Genomic DNA, 17,671 nt, shown 5'->3' with positions numbered 1-17,671 from the left:
TGAAGGGCATTGGAAGTGAATACTTTTTTTTTAAAAATTTACGAAACCTTCAGACTAGTTTTTGTAATTATGTATAATTAATTCATTGCTAAATAATAATCCAACTTCACGTAAAAACTTAAGGTTTGTTTAAAATTAAGATCTACTCATAAAAGGCACAAGCATAAAATGTATTGCGTGTTGAGCGTCACCGTCTACAGGGGGCACTCGATCGATATAATTTCAGACAGTGAGTTTCGCCACTATCATCAAACAAATATATACTAAATTAACCACACCTATCAGAAAAATATTCTAGACGTTACTATCTTTGATTGGGCGATTTGCCAATCATCTGTTTGTCCGAAATATTTTATGAAAAAGGACGTACGTGATTTTTGTAGTCATTTTTAATTAAGTAAATAAAACTTTAAAATGGAAATAAATATAGGGATAGCTAATATCAATCCCAAAAAAATAATGTAAACAAGACAGTAGAGATGGCAATTGCATCAATCATGCTGTGGCGTAGAATAGTGATAAAAATAGAATAAACTCAGTTGTGATTGTTATACGTTAATTCTTCCTGTACCATTTTGTCAGTATGATGCAAATACCATTACATTTATTCTGTTTACATTGGTTCTGAAAGGTTGATATTAACCATTCCTACAGTTACTCGTTTTGGAAAATGTTATTTCCTGTTTGTTTGTTTATAATGCAGTGTTTCAATAGACATGGGAAGATTGAGGTTATAACCAAGTTCTAAACAGAATGTGGTTCCAACTATATTAACTGTTTATTGACTAATAATTCCTGTTTCACCCTATACTTAAGTATTTTAAAGGAATGCCAAATTTATGCAAGAAAGCTAACTTCAAGGAGTAATAACATCGTTAACACTCAACTTTTGACTTTTGAGATTACTAATATTTAATAATACTTGTAAAAGCAGACATTCAATTTCAAACTGTCACATTAATGAAATTGGTTGACACCATTGTTTTGATGTTCTAGGTATCAAGTAATAAAAACAAGCAAACAAAAAAAATCCAGAAGAACAAGAGATTCAAACTTTTTGCTATTATATTTATAGTCATTACCATAACTTGTAACTTAGTCATTAGATGATATTGTTTTAAAGGGAAACCACACAGTATTGAGGAGATATTTAAAATACCATTTCAATAAACAGTCCAAATCTTCCCTACATAGAAAATATTTTACAAAAATTATTGAAATGCTTAAAATTGGGCACAAGTGGTGATATGTTTAACATATATTGTTAATTATTAAGTTGTCAGTAAAATTGTTTCAACTTTTAGTACCTCATTATCTTATATTTTGGGACAATGGGAGAAATGTGTATAAATAATACAAATATTTTAAGCAGGTTTTAATCACTTATTAAACACAAGGTTTATCTGGGTTTAGACTTTGTTGTATATCAAAAGCATAGAGTGACTCTGTGAGCTGGTTTGCACCTGTAAAGTAGCTGCACCCATGTTAGAAATAATAATACAAGGAGAGTTCAGGGACCTCTTGGTTTCTGGAAACTTGATGGTTTTCACATGTTCTAAAATGAAAGGTGTGGCTTTTCCTAATTTACAAAATATTCAAGTGAAACTAGGTTTTTTTCATTTTATAGGGGGGTTGAGAAGGACCAGGAGGAAAGTACTTTTTTTTTTTTTTTTATCAAGAAATGTACATTACCAATGTGTTGGACATGCTGGTTAGAGGACCATAGCCTCCTTAATTGTCACTCTTAAAAGGTCAAAGCAAAATACAGAACATTTTCTAAATCTATTTATTTTCTATTCTTTAACATTTTCTAAAGAAAAACTCATTAAATAATTTACACTATTCTGTATCTCAAATATAATTTACTAACTTAACTCTGGCAAATATCACAAAATGTAAATGTATTGTTATGCATGAGGAATATCAAAAACTTTCTATATACTAAAACTACTTTTTGAAAATAGGTAAATAAATGATAAAACTACAGCCACATTCCTCATTTAGGTTTTAAATACTATTCAACATTTAAACCATGATACTGCAAGAGGAACAAGTCTCTTGAAGCATATTTGTGTAATGTCTAAAACAAGAAAGACAGATGACTGAAGTCTGTCTCTTTTAGATGGTGTTTCAGGAGTACATGTTTGATCACACATTTCCCTTAAAAAGAGAAAGCACTCAGTAAATATTAATTACTTTTTGTGGTAGTTTGAAATTATTTGTTTTCTGATGCAAATATTCGTTGACATTGCAACTTTCACAGATTTAGTATCTAGCTTAACTGTGTACTCCATGAGTCTGGTGTGGCATCTTGACCTCTAAGTTGGGAGTGATATCATGAATTCCAAAATAGCAACCCATTATTATAAGTCATGTTTTACAGATCTAATGGGCAGTTAAAGATTTGTTATCACATAATTCCTTGAAAAATGACACTAAAATTTGTTCATATTAATTATTAAAATGTTCTAGACATTGTTCTGTGAAAAGTTTTTTTACATGTGGTGTTTCCAGATCTTGTAGATGGATTTCCATGTTACTTGGCCATATAAAGTAATGCACAAAAAATTTTGAATTTACAAGTTAGACATGATTACTTTTCTTTTATTTTGCTCGGTGTTAAATAATGTTTTCATTGGTGTTATCTTGCAGCAAGAACGATTGAACAAGAGTGAAAGACAGAGGTTTCGAGAAGAAGCTGAAATGTTAAAAGGATTACAACACCCTAATATTGTTCGTTTTTATGACTACTGGGAAGTGAACTTGCCCAAGAAGAAGTATTTGGTATTAATTACTGAACTAATGACATCAGGAACATTAAAAACGTGAGATTTTCTTGTATTCATTATTTTAATTTTGGAATTAAAATATCTGGAAATATTTGAATAATGTTTGTTTGATAATTTAACAAAAATTAGGTTTATGGTACTAAATATTTAGTTTTTCGTCAGGTTTGTTTTAAACACCTACTGAACAGGTTACTAAGATTCAAAAGTTATTTGAAATTTTTAGACGAATGGTAAACTGTAAAATACATGTTTATAAAGAAAATCCCATATGTAAAATGATTACAGCTCAAAACTACTTGCACTAGGGTAACACTTTTACTAAAGACACATTGAAGATAGTAAATTTTATTTCAGAAGAGTTTGGATAATGTATCAAAACAGGATGTATCAAAACCATATATGCTACATATCTAAACTACTTTTCTTATATGCTAACATTAATTCTTTTCTTTCTCTCTCTTTCAACATTACAAGATTAGTGATACAAGTAAAATGCTTTTCAGCATGAATTATATTGCAGAGATGACTAAATGCTGTCCTGAACAAATAAAGAAAATGTTCTCTATAAACTGTTCTTGTGATATGCAGCAATCTGTCAGGTACTATGCATCAGAAACAGTATGCTGCTCACACTAATTAGTTGGTAATAGTTTTCTATAGAAGACATGGGCCTACAGTTTAAGCAATATCATGTCCAAATGTAAGGCCAGGGGTAGAGGTGTCAACGACATCTCAAGAAGACAAAAAGTGATGGACAGGGAAAGTAGCACTTGGAAATTTATAATCCAGCCAGTACCGAGGAACATTAGAGAGTATATTTGTAAATGATGCTTGCAGCTTTCACTAGCTTCATTTAGAAATAGGATTTATGTTCTGATTAAGAATGCTAACTTGTACCATATCCAAAGTTGATTGAATAAGCTGTACTCCTCAGTGTCTGTTTGAAATTTAGGTATGTATGGATTTGTTGCCATGTATGTTGAGAACTTTCTGCTAAGCAATAAAATAATGCACAACAATACTTCTTAGAACTCTTCTTGATGAAAAGTTGGTGTAACATGAGAAATGACATCATCTATGTAGCAGAAGAAGTGTAGCAATGTTACTTGTAGTTGAAATATTTTGATATAATGCAGATTGTTTTCCAACAACTTCTTATTCCAGTTCATTTTATTCATCTTCTGGGTAAAGAAGATAGACTTTGTTCTAGTAGGCTATTCAAGCATATCTGTTGTTACCAAATGAATAATCTTTAGTAATTGGAAATTCTTTTTAATGACATTCAGGATACATGTATTTGTTTTTACATACCATATCTGATAGTATTTTAGAACTGTTTGACACTATCATGCTTTCAATCTGATACAAGTTAGAAATTCTTATTATGAATTTTTTCTGCTAAAAAAAGTTAATTATATATGACTTCAACTCAATAGTAGAGGGATGAAATTTTTTATGAAAATGTATTACATTTTGAGTTCTGGTAAATTGAGAAAAGCATTGTTTACACTGTCAGAAAATTTTGAGCTTTATAGTAATTGCAAACAGCCATATCTTTGATTTTGATATAAGTAACATCATAATAAGATTTGGAACAACATATTCCAGGTTATGGTTATAGAAAGTACATACATAAATCTTGTATTTGTGTTGCACTAAGACTTCCCTATTTGTTTTGTTACTTTATTCTTTTCAAGTAAGATTTGACTGTCTGTTGCAAGTACATATGTTCACACACACCTGAGTAACAAGCCCTGTTCAAACCCTAATTAGTGTTTGAAACTATTTTTAGTTTCAGTGTTTGTTTATTGCCATTTTGCTTCCTAAAATTGTTTGTGACAATTACTGTTTAGTTACCTTACTTCATTAATATTAAAAATATGACATATTAAGTCATTTTGAAAGTAAAATGTTGTATTGTATTGTGTTGCATTGTTCTTATTTATAATAATTATGTAGTGTACTTGCATTGTTGGTTTTAAATGGAAGGTATGTGGCTTCCAAATATATCTTTTTATGTAGATGTTTATGAAGTTTCTATATTATAAATGCAGTCAGTTACAAAAGTGCATATCAAGTAGTATTTGATAGATATAATTATTATTTATAAATACTTGTAATCTCTGTGGGTGTGTACCCCATGCATAGTATGTTAATTAGCACTGATGTGTATATCTCAGTTATAAATCTTTATATTTTTAGGTATTTGCGTCGATTTAAGAAGATCAATTTGAAAGTTTTGAAGTCTTGGTGTAAACAAATCTTAAAAGGACTGAACTTTCTCCATTCTCGTGCTCCTCCTATTATCCATCGTGACCTAAAATGTGATAACATCTTTATTACGGGGACTACAGGATCTGTAAAAATTGGAGATTTGGGACTTGCTACATTGAAAAATAGATCATATGCAAAAAGTGTCATAGGTAAGTAAGATGTGTACTGTGCATGTTTTATATGTGTTAAATTGAAATTCATCATAGCATAATGAGATGTGTAATTTGAAAGATGTGTTCAATGGTTGTAGATAACTTAGTCATATTTTTAAAATATGATTATGCAGAAGATAACTTTTAAAAATTAAGTGAACCCAAATTATTTGCCAGTTTGGTCAAGCAGCTTTAAGAAGATGTGGGCATTTATGGCAACAAGAGAGAGAGAGGTGCATAAAATAAGAAATTATCAATGTAGTGAACTGGTATGGAAATTAGACCAAGCTGTTTGAATAATCACTGTGAGTGTAATTCTTCAGGTACTCCAGAATTCATGGCACCAGAGATGTATGAAGAACACTATGATGAATCAGTAGATGTGTATGCATTTGGAATGTGTATGCTGGAAATGGCCACTTCTGAATATCCATATTCTGAATGCAGTGGTCCTGCTCAAATTTACAAGAAGGTTACTAGTGTAAGTTATCATAGATATGAATTATTTGTGTTTAATGAGATGGTTAGTTAGTGGCATTATTTATCTTGTAGATACTATTACTTATGATTATGGTTCTTTAAAAGTCTTAAGGCTGAAAATGATTGTAACATGATTTATTAGGTTTCTAAATATTACACAAGCAATAGATTCAATATTCAAGATAATAGATTCAAGCAATTATAAAACTGAAACCAGTTTGTAAGAATAAATTAGGACAGAATAGGGTGATCAGTATAGTAATTGTTTGTGTATTTTAATTTTTCTTGCAATTTTCAGAAATATAAGCTTCAGTATGTGTTTTAAATGTGGACTATATTTTGTATTTTTACAAATAGGGTATTCCACCTCAAAGTTTTAGTAAAGTTGAAAATCCTGAGCTGCGAGGTATTATTAGTTGTTGTACTCGACTTTCAAAAGAGGAAAGGTTTGTAGACAGCATCTCTACTCAGACATCAAATTTTAAAATGGTTTTTGTATTGGTTTCAGCAAGAAAGTAAATTACAGATTTTAATAGCTTTTGGTTGATTTCAAATTTATCACTTGTGCTATTCCTGTTGTATTTTATGATTGGAAACATTAGGCACCACAAAAATACATTAGACCTTTGATTAATACACATAAATGAGAAGCTTTCTGCATGTACATCAAAACTCATTTCTTTTATTGCAATTTCTACATCTACTGAAAGATGTTTTTAACTTTACACAAAGGGGAAAAAGTTTCTGATATTCATTTAAAATTATCTTAAAAGGGATAGGTAAACAACTTCTTTCTAACATTGTGTATGTAATTACTTGTTGAAAATTAAAATTTTTACATGTGCTTTTATATTATAAATTGTGTAAAATGTTTCATTACCGTAACATTAACTTCAGCTATGTAATCTGCAAATCATTTAAAGGTTTATTCAGATATTTATAATGAGCTAAATTTTTTTGTGGAAAGTGATACTGTTTTTTGAAGGTTGTGTTTGTGCAAACGCTTGCTGATATTGGATGAATATAAAAAAGAACAACACAATTTTCAATTATAAGGTTTTTTGTCTTTGTAATTTATGTTTATTGCCTGGACCCTGAAATCTTTGTGTTTAGCTTTATATCACTGTTAATAACAGAAAAACAAAACAAAAAAAACAGTTCAGGCTTGAAAACTTGAGAAATAAAATAAAACTGATATTTAAGTTGTTAGTTTTCCTTTACTCACCACTATAAAATCTTGATGGATATGTAGAATGTTTGCTACTAAGTTGTCATTCTAAGCTGTTTAGCAGTTAAGCTTTTTGTTAAAATAATAGTGTTTCTTCTGTCATCACCAGAATTATGAACTTCAGCAATACAGAAATGCAAAGCCTGGTTTATTATGAGATTCACTCTTTGTCACTAAACCTATCTCTCACAAGTAGCCATTGATACGAGTCTTGTAGTGGTGCTCCATAAGTTGTGTATGGTGTTTTATGTGGTGATAATTGGTGAAATGAAATGATAGATAAATCTCTGGCTAAAATTAGCAATTAAAGAAAAAATTAGTTAGCTTTGTTACTATTTGCTTCCTTATCTGTTTTGTAAAATTAAATATTTGTGTCAACAACAATGTAGAGAAATGCACAGGTTCAAGAAAGCTTGATACAAAGTGATGAAAACATTGTAACTTGAGCGTTTGAAAGGTGGACCTTTTTTCTTCAGGGACACTGTCCACCTTTTGATGTCACTTGGGTTAGGGAGGTTTTTTTTTTTGGTTTTTTTACCTGTATAAGTGAAACTGTTGAAATTTATAGGATCTTAAGAGCTATTCTGAAGTCTTTTTAATTATGATATAGCAATTAAAGTATTTCAAAACTAAATAATTCATGTCTTGATCATCATTGTTAAAGAGTCATGTTACATGTAGATGCTTGTTTCCACATTACCTGCAAGGTGTTTGTTTCATCATTATTTGGTTTCCAAATTAGATACAGGGTTTTAATTTCATTATTATGTTGTTTTCCACATTAGATACAAGGTTTTAATTTCGTCATTATGTTGTTTTCCAAATTAGGAACAAGGTTTTAATTTCGTCATTATGTTGTTTTCCAAATTAGGAACAAGGTTTTAATTTCGTCATTATGTTGTTTTCCAAATTAGGAACAAGGTTTTAATTTCATCATTGTTGTCTTCCAAATTAGGAACAAGGTTTTAATTTCATCATTATGTTGTTTTCCAAATTAGGTACAAGGTTTTAATTTCATCATTGTTGTTTTCCAAATTAGGTACAAGGTTTTAATTTTATCATTTTGTTGTTTTCTTTTTATGTGTAAAATCTGTTTTCTAAGATGAAATTACTTTTACATATTTTGTTAAAAGTTTAACATCTTAACATAAAAATACAAAGTAGTAGTAGTGCGTATTGAAATACTTTTTAATTACAATTTAATGTAACAAATCTAAAGGCTCGCTGAGAAGGTGAAATTGTAATTAACTTGTCTGCATATTTCTTAATCTTTATAATATGGGTTTAAAAGAAACATCTTTTTACTAATAATTATTAGGCAGGTTTAGATGCCCTGAAAGCATCCAAGTCTCTCTTCTTTAAGAGATCATATTAGCAGTAACATTAGAAATGATAAATGAAAGTAATGCTGAAGAAAGCGTGGGATTTTTTTTGGGCGTAGATATTAGCTGCTGTGGCTGTTTGTAAGTTTTTATCAACAATATCTGAAAACTGTTTCTAGTGTAAACTGTTATCACACTGACTTAGTAGTGAATATATACCAACAGGCCTACCGTGAAGGAATTGCTCCAGTTAGATTTCTTCCAGGAGGATCTTGGTGTGAAAGTTGAGTTTGTGAACCGGGAGAAAAGCATTTCCAGCACTGATCAGAAAGTAGAATTACGTTTAAGAGTTCTAGATCCAAAGAAGAGAAAAGACAAGCATAAAGAAAACGAAGCCATTCAGTTTGAATTTGACATTGAAAATGACAATCCTGATGAAGTTGCCCAGGCTATGGTAAACATTGTTTGCTTTTGTAATAATCTGTGTATTATTTATTCTTTTTGTAAAACCCAATTGACACAAAAAACAACAGAAATGTTTACGTATCTAAAAATGATTGAGGTATTGTGTGTAATATATAACTCAGGTGTAATAACATTTTGTACTATTTCTTAAAAGCAGCATTAAGGAAACCTGGGCTGTATTTGTATGGTGAAATTTCACATTAATTATTGTAGTTTGATTTGAAATGTTATAAGACTTGATATTAGAAAATTGTTCTAAATTATAATAAATTTCTAATAACTTAATATAACCTAAAATCTAAAATACGCTATTGAAAGTGCATCTTGGATGTATTTGAACATGTTTCTTATGAATAAAATGAACATTTTTAAGCATTAATAGTAAATTCTCTATAGCAAAAAAGTGTACTCAAGTCTAAAATGCCATTTCACAAGTTCTACCTTTTTGGTAATTTAATAATGGTACTTTTTGAAAAATAACCAAATCTGCTGTTAGATGTTTAGCACTGAAGTTGTACTTAGCTTGTACTCTCCATTCCTTTTTATTCAATGTCTCATTTTAGTGTTATCCACTGGTTAAACCAGTTTCATCAGATGTTCATTTCTGTAACTTTTAAGATAACTAGAAAAGTAGTGTGTTGATACAGTCACTGTAATAGAAAAGGAATGATTGGACCCATTTTTATATCAGGGATATCATATTAATTAACTGCTTTTGTACCTTGTGTGTAGAATGCCAGCTATCCTAAGATGTGAATAACTGTTTGATATTTTAAAGCACTAGATTGCTTATTTAAAAAGCATTTAATGTTGTCAATGCAACTTTAGACTACTTTTTTGTTAGTTGTGAATTGAAACATAAGTACCATAATACACACTGGAATCTAATCATTTAATGATGAGAAATAGCCAACATTGAGTGAAAGTTCTTTATTTCTTTAATGTCCAAAGAATGCTTTTATGAAATTTACAGTTTCTGTACATATTTATTAAATATGAATGTTTACATTACTTGGTTTTTGTTTTTAAATTAGTATTTTCATCACCATGTTTATATTCATGGAAGATGTTTATTTTTGTGTTGTTGATGTTATGGTAACACGCCAGACAATAAATTTATTATTTTAAATTATTAATTATTTGTTCTACTAAGACTTTGGTCACATTCAGTACATTATCTACATCTTGATAAATCTGTAAGGTGAAACATTGAGGAAATAATTTCAGGTTCTCTTCATGATAGATAAATGGAACTTCACTCACTAATTTTAATAGTCTTTAGGCATTAGGATAGTATTACTTTGAACCAAGCCTCTTAGCCATATAATATTAAATTTGGATTTCAGTAATAGAATGAATCTAGAAATTGAAGTTTTGCTAAATAAATCATTGTTTATGAGGAGTTTGGAAGTTATTTGACCATTTTAATTGGAAAACCAAAATTAAGATTATCTGCAGCTCTGCAGTTGAATTTAATATTGCTTAACTCCATCTCCTTTGTGTTAAATATGGTAAATAAGTAAATTGGAAAAAATCAGTGTCAAGTTTTGGGCAGTCTAGAAAACTAAGAAAATTTGTTTCAGTCAAACATTGAAAACCAAATAATTTAAAAAACATTTTGTGTTTTATTTTGCAATTATGAATATTATTGAATAATACAACGCCACTAGAATAATTATGAGGAAAATTAAAGTAGTTTTAGTAATATTTTCTAATTGATTACTGTAAATTTGGATCTGGAATGTCACTTTTATAAAAAGACTTTAGTGAAAATTACACATTTCAGCAAATGACAGGGATCATCATGGAGGAGGATATGAGAATTGTGGCTTTGGTAATACGCAATCAGATATCATGTTTGAAAAGGGAACGACAGCATTTTCAACATTCCCAATCAGAACAGATGCAGCATGTTTTACAGCAGTCTCAACAAGCAACTTTTCAACAACAGACACAGCAGGTGGCTGTACAGCAGCAACAGGTACAACAAGGGCATACTCAACAACCACAGGTACAAATGGGACTTCCTCAACATACTCAGTTTCCACAAGGATATGCACAACAGTCACAAGTTCAAAAAGCACTTCCTCAACCACAGGTTCAGAATGTTCTTCCTCAGCATCCATCATTACAAGGTCAACCTCAGTTACTACAAATGCAACATGGGCTTCCTCAAACATATTTGCAGCAAGGATATCCTGAACAATCAATTAAGCAGCAGAGCCAGGCTCAACATCCACAGTTACAACAGATGTATCCTCAACAGTTGCAAAGTTTTCAGTCACAGAAAGCTCATACAACTCATCTGTCAAATCAGTCAAAACAATTTGAAGTCAACCAGCAGCAAGTTCAACATCAATCTCAAGAAACTCAGATCCAGGAACCATCCCAGGATTTTGCTTGTAGCACTAGACTTCAATCAACACCACCACTACAGCAGTCAAAAAATAAAGAAGGTTGTGAAGCAGGAACCTTGAAACAGCAACATATCCATGGAAACTCTGAAGATGTTCTTTCAAGCAGAACAACATCACACTTAGAAACTTTTGGTAAGCATGTCTTATCATTCTTTTTCATTTTTAACCCTAAAATTGTGAAAATCTACTTGACCAATTTCTCATAACTTTGTATAGGGTTTGAGTTCTTTCTTTAAAAATTCAATAAGTCCCAGAATGTTATTTTGGTGCTTGTGAACATTTTTCCTAAAGTAAGGCTGTTTTTTGCTCAGGTCATTCTATTTTTACTTTGATTTGTAACATGTACATGGCATTTAGGACATGCTGGTCATTTAGCAGAAACAGTAAATATTCTTCAGCTTGAGGGTCTGATCAGTCACATCTAAGTACATTAATCACTGAATTATCTAAAACATTTGAAACTTTTCACATGGAGAAGAACGAAATATCTTATTCTTCTATTCTTTCTGCTTTACAGATTTCTTGTCTTCCTTTAATTGGATTCTAATGTTTTCAGGTGACCTTTCTTTTTGATAACTAACATTGGCAGAGGAATCCCATTGTTGCAGCACTCACAACATATGCATTTCGTTCAAGTTTCACACCTTTTAAACCTTGCACTCGCAACTGAAACTATGGCAAACATTACTTTCAGACATTCTCCCATCTTATGTTGACAAAAAATAACCTACTTTATGAAAGGCAGTGACTTTCTCACTAAAATTATGACAAAAACAGCAGAAGAGCTCATGTTTAAATAAAGATTTCTTGGCAAGATGTGAACTAATGAACTCAATATTTACATAGCTTGAAAACTGAAATGGCCATTAATGTCCATATGATGAACTTCTGTCTTTGAAGGATTAAAAAAAAAAGGTTTTCATTTATTTGATGGTGTTAACTTTCTGAGTTCTAGTAACTTGTGTAAGTGTGATTTTAGTACTAAGAGTTAAGATATGTTTTTCATTCTTATTGTTTTATTAAGCTGATGTTTTAGGTCATAGTTTGGTTAGTTACTTATTAAGGCAAGTCTAGTGTAATTAAATGTTCCAGTTCTTTCTCTTAAGTACTGAGAAATCAGTGACTGTCGTTTGCTTTTGAAAAATGATTTTAACATTTTTTTTAAAACTGTTGCATACAGTGGTCTCATGAAAAACAGTTATTTTATTTACTCAATTTATGTATGTTATATATTAATGGCCAAGAGGTTTTTCAGCAAGTGGTTGCTTGTTTTGGCAGTTAGTGTAACAAAAATATTTGCCCACAATGAATGGAAACATTCTGGTTAGGTTTCTGTTGAAATAATATTAATTTTCAACATTTGATATAAAATGTTTGTTTCTTATTGTGTGCAGGATCTAATAAAAAAAAGATTTTAAACAAAGTAAAATAAAATAATATTCAACATTTCATTGTAAAATTGTAGGTTTCACTATTCTTAAGCTTTTTTTTATTTTATTGTAATTTTTTGTGATTACATTTTATTGCTAGATGCATACTAAATTATATTGAAGTGAATTGAGGTTTTATTCATTTATTGGAACTGAAAAGATAACAGGCCTGCAATGATTTTATTGTGTTAATTTTTATGAGTTCTATGGTAATTCCTTTATGCTGAATAAAGAAAATTGTTTTTCTTTATCACATGCAAATTGTTTTCACAAAATGTTATAATGCAGTACAAGAAAGAAAGACCACAACACACAGTTTTGAGACTAAAAACTTGTTTCACAAAAAAAATAAGGATGAATGAAGATGCATATTTGTTTGACATCAATGTTTTTACCTTTTCTTCAGTTTGCTTGTATTCTTGTTAACTAACATAATAATAAAAAAATGTTCATCATGGTAAACAAAATAATTTCACTGAAGTAATAGTTTTTTTTTTCTCAATTCATATAAAAAAAAAATTTGAAATCTGCACAGCCAGTTTATGGAAAATTCAATGCTAAAACCAAAATAACTTTTATGAAGTTTAACTTTGCAGGCCTTTGTGTTTTCTGTGTTTCCTTTTTTTTTTAAACAAACTCAGAAAAGGAATATGTGACAGCTAAAGCCATTTTAACTTCAACTACCATAAGTTTTACTTATAGTATAAATTTGAGTGTGTAAGTGATTCTAAACTTAAGGTTCTGAGATTCTTTCAATGTTGACAAAAATTGGATGAGATTTGAAAACTTGTTGAACTGACAAATCTTACATTCGTGTTGATGTTTGATGCAAAACTTTAGCACATGACGTTACATGATTGCTACACTTATAAAACTCTAATAGTAAGAATTTTTTGTCATTATGAAATTATTGTACACATATAAATATTTTTATCTTAAGTATTATATATTAAAAATGTATCAAATGTACCTGTTTATTGTAATCTCATTTCTCAGTTTTCCTGTGGCTTGTAATTGGGGAGGAAGGTTTGTGCATTTAGCCGAAGTGGCTTTTTTTTTTTACCTAAATCTGGATTAAAGTTATCTTTAGCCTTAATCCAATGCTATATTTGGGTTTTGTTAATGAATCAAAGGCACAACATACACTTATCAGTAATTTTGGACTACTCGGCTGTCCTGGTGATTGAAACAATTGGTTTAAAGACCTCTGCACAGTCCTTTCGTCTCTATTAATGTGTTCAGTCAATTTAGTGGAACTTAGATAGCAAACTGTTACTGTCCAGAACCTTCCTCGTTAAGTAAATTTAAAGATAAAAACATTTGTTACCTGAAAAATGGTGACTACTGAAATGGCAGCTTATTATTAGTCTTGGTAAGTGTAAGTGTATATAAATGTCTTGTTATGGCAGGTACCTTTGTGGTGGAAGTTAGGTAAATGCATTTTATTATATTTATATCCATGTGTTATCATAAATATTAATTTTGTTAATTAATCATTTTCTCACAAATTTTGTGATTCTTGGAAATGTTATAACCAATTTTTACTGTATTTACATATTCATTGGTCCTAGTTAGCTAAAAAGGTTATTTCTTGCTATTTCAACTAATGATTTTTTTTATATTTGTTCATATAATTGATGTTGATTCCAAGAAATAGAATTGTTACCTGTGTTTTGTCTGAAATACATGCAACTATTTAAACCATTTTAAAATCCTTAAAATGCTGTAAATCAATTAAATAATATGAATGGTATGTCTTTGCTTTCTATTATTATGATTATCTCTTACATGTGTGCTAGTTCAGAAAACTGATTAATGGTTATATATTAGTAAACATGAACAAAGTATTTTATGTAAACGGTATGCTAGTCACAGTAATGTAATTGCTGTTTACAGCAAAATTCTTGTCAGAACTGTGGATCTACTGTTTGGTTTATGAATAGTGCTTAATAATTTTGTATTTGTAATCTACAAATTGTTCTATAAAAGTTTTTTTAGTTGTATAATAACAAACTGTGTCAAGACTTTTTAAGAATTAATACAGAAAGTTTCTTTTGGATGGTGAAGTGTTTTATTATGATAATTAAGTTAAAATCTTTGAGCTTTGTTGTCTTTATCTTATTCTAAACAAATTTTTTTTCTGACTGCCCCATTGACTAAAGTGATTTACAACATTGGTGAGAAAAGTCAGCAAGATAGCGTTATTTAAGCAGTTTGAATAGGAATTTTCCAGTTGCTACACTTTAAAACTATATCCAAACTTTTCTTTTTGTACACAAGTTGTTTACCAATTCTGTCTTATATGTATTTAATTGATACTGAAATTGTTTTATACATGTCATTTTAGCCAATAAATGCATAGATGCTATTGAAGACAATTTTTTGCATAACTAGCATTCTTCTGCTGTAATTGTTTACATGGTAATGTTGATATTTATATACTCCTAGTGACAGCTTTTAAGCATAGGTTAAACAGTGTGCTTAATAATAGGCTGAAAACAATGATTTTTAAGCATAATAGAGAACATACTATACATTTCAATAGATGAAACAGATTTATTTCACATGTTCTTCAGGTACCTGAAGAACATGCAAAATAAATCACTTCATTATGCTTAAGTAATTTTTTTTGTTGTCAACTTGCTATATTAGCATAATGTGCTTCCATACCTAAGTAAAAAGTGATTGATAAAGATTTGAGTAAAACTACAATTTGTGAATATAAGACATAATGAGTTGTTAGTATAATAAATTTTAATATACATTTTGGCAGACCAATAGTCTGTCAAAACATGTAGAATGTATTAAAATTTTTCATTATGGTTACAAATCATTGTCATGTATACAAGTCTCCTAGCTTAGTGTTCTACTCTACACAACTAAAAATACAAATAAGACTTTGTGATAATGAGATATTGTATTAGCATATGGTATATAGATTTAATGTTGGTCATTGATATAAATGCACTTCATTGTTACACTAAAGTATTACATTCCAGGGTCAGTTTTGTTTCAAATCAGAACCATCAGATATATCTTCTAGGAGGCCATATTGCAATAACTGCCATTTTTAGTGAATAGCACATTAAACCTAAAAAGAAAACATGATGAAAAATTTGGAGCTTACTGGTTGGGTTAAAAGCTGTAATATGTGATGAAGGTACTTTTGTTCTGTTGGAGTAAAATGAAGTTAACCAGTAGCTCAGAAACAAATTGTCAACCAACTAAGGACTTACAAATCTGTATGAAATGCTTTTCACAAGTTTATATTTTAACAAAAACATCACTATCAACAAATGTTAAGTACACCTGTATTTTTAGGTTTTCATTTTATCTGAATATAAAGTGTTAAAATGTTTAAGTAACAATCTGTAAGAAATTACCTTTTGTTGTTAGTCTAAATAGAGTGATAAATCTCTGATCTTCTGAAGAATAATTCTGAAAACTTTATTAAAATGTATATGTTCATTTGTTTTTACATATTTGTTATTAATAGTAAAATAGTGTGTTGAGACTACAGGACCCAAATGTTCTTGAATTTTTTGCCCCCAAAAGTGATCTGTATTTGCTTTTGTTTTAAAAGCCCTATTAACATTAATTTTTTTTCCAGTTTATGTGTTGTTGTAATTAATAAAGTTGAATATGTGGTGACTTCAGAACTAAAATATACTTTTCAATTTTTTTAACATCTCTGCTACTTGTACAAAGAAAATAGGCTAATTAGGTTTGTCAATCAAGTATTTTTATTTGAAAAGCTCAGTGCCAAGGTTAAAGTAATAGCTATTTTGTTTTTTTAAGTTGGCCACCTCACTCAGCTTTTTAACATTCCCTTAAACATTATGAAGTCTGTTATCAAGGTACAAACAAGATCCACTAACACAAATTCAAAGGTTGTTTTAGTGTGTTCTTGTTGCTGTTTTTTTATACCTTTGTTATTTGATTATTTTAAAATGTGTAATCTACTAAATCTTGTTAGTGAAGATGTTAGTCTTGTTCAGTTCTAATTATCTTTTTGTACTTGAAATTAAGTTTTCTTCACCTTTATGAACTTGTAAGTGTATTAAGTTATCAGAAGCTTAATTTTGTGAGCTGAACTTGTGTTGTAGAATGCTAAATGTTTTGCATGTTAATTGTATTTATTTCTTGACCTATTTGTTTTTGAATTTTTTCACCTATAGCTGATAGTCTTTCAGATCGTACTTGCCAAGTTCCACCACCAGAGGGCTCTAATGTAACTGTATCTTATCCTTGTCAGGCTTATAATGTGTACCAAGCACAACAGGTAGGTTTTGATGGTTGTAATGGAATTAAAAAAAAAAAAAAACTACTGGTTGACCACATTTTTTTTTCCACTAGAACCTCAACTCTCGTTTTGTATGAACTAAGAAACTTGTTAATTTATTCATCTGTTGATTTGAAACTTTGTAATATAACTTGCATATTTATACACAGTAGCTAATATCAATTTTGTGCTTAAATTTTAAGCCATTTAAGATTGTTATTACAAAGGTTATGAATTTGAGAAACCTTTTTTAAAACATTCAGTATAGCACTGTTTTATCTAGATTGATAAATTCAAAATTTCCCACCTTAAATTTTAATCTTGCAAATCATTTTCTCATTTTGATTAGAAATCTGTAAGCAATGGCCCGGCATTGCCAAGGGTGTTAAGGCGTGCGACTCGTAATCTGAGGGTCGTGGGTTTGCATCCCGTCGTGCCAAACATGCTCGCCCTTTCAGCCATTGGGGCATTATAATGTGACAGTCAATCCCACTATTCACTGGTAAAAGAGTAGCCCAAGAGTTGGCGGTGGGTGGTGATGACTAGCTGCCTTCCCTCTAGTCTTACACTGCTAAATTAGGGACGGCTAGCACAGATAGCCCTCTAGTAGCTTTGTGCGAAAAACAAAAACAAACAAATCTATTGGCAAGTTAGTGTGATTTTCCTGTTCAGTTATTCCAGCACATTCAGGACTGAAGTTTTGCTTTCTTGGTAATTTAAGTAATGTAGTCACTCTTGATTGCAAACATTTGATTAATTACTCCAAAGTAATTCTAATTATTAAGCAAGGTTATTTTTAGATGTAAATTTTTTTTGTCTTAAGCTCTTAAGC

The 17,671-nt window shown here is 30.0% G+C and overlaps 1 protein-coding gene across 10 annotated transcripts in view; it reads left to right on the top strand.

Moving 5' to 3' along the window:
* The window catches only part of LOC143235106 (uncharacterized), a 106,924-nt gene that overhangs the window by 53,386 nt on the left and 35,867 nt on the right, over nucleotides 1-17,671 (top strand). For 8 of the 10 annotated variants that reach the window (XM_076472921.1, XM_076472916.1, XM_076472922.1 and 5 more), the window contains exons 3-9: nucleotides 2,653-2,825; nucleotides 4,992-5,212; nucleotides 5,539-5,696; nucleotides 6,053-6,141; nucleotides 8,471-8,699; nucleotides 10,497-11,259; nucleotides 16,736-16,839. In XM_076472921.1, coding sequence (XP_076329036.1) covers nucleotides 2,653-2,825; nucleotides 4,992-5,212; nucleotides 5,539-5,696; nucleotides 6,053-6,141; nucleotides 8,471-8,699; nucleotides 10,497-11,259; nucleotides 16,736-16,839 — 1,737 coding nt within the window. The remainder of the gene's footprint in view (nucleotides 1-2,652; nucleotides 2,826-4,991; nucleotides 5,213-5,538; nucleotides 5,697-6,052; nucleotides 6,142-8,470; nucleotides 8,700-10,496; nucleotides 11,260-16,735; nucleotides 16,840-17,671) is intronic. The other 2 variants (XM_076472917.1, XM_076472923.1) reach the window with 1 other exon arrangement.

This window comes from Tachypleus tridentatus, chromosome 12 (assembly GCF_004210375.1).
Source record: "Tachypleus tridentatus isolate NWPU-2018 chromosome 12, ASM421037v1, whole genome shotgun sequence".
In the NCBI taxonomy this organism is placed as follows: Eukaryota; Metazoa; Arthropoda; class Merostomata; order Xiphosura; family Limulidae; genus Tachypleus; species Tachypleus tridentatus.
The sequence above is the reverse complement of the archived record's forward strand: the minus strand, read 5'-3'. Positions and strand labels throughout refer to the sequence as shown.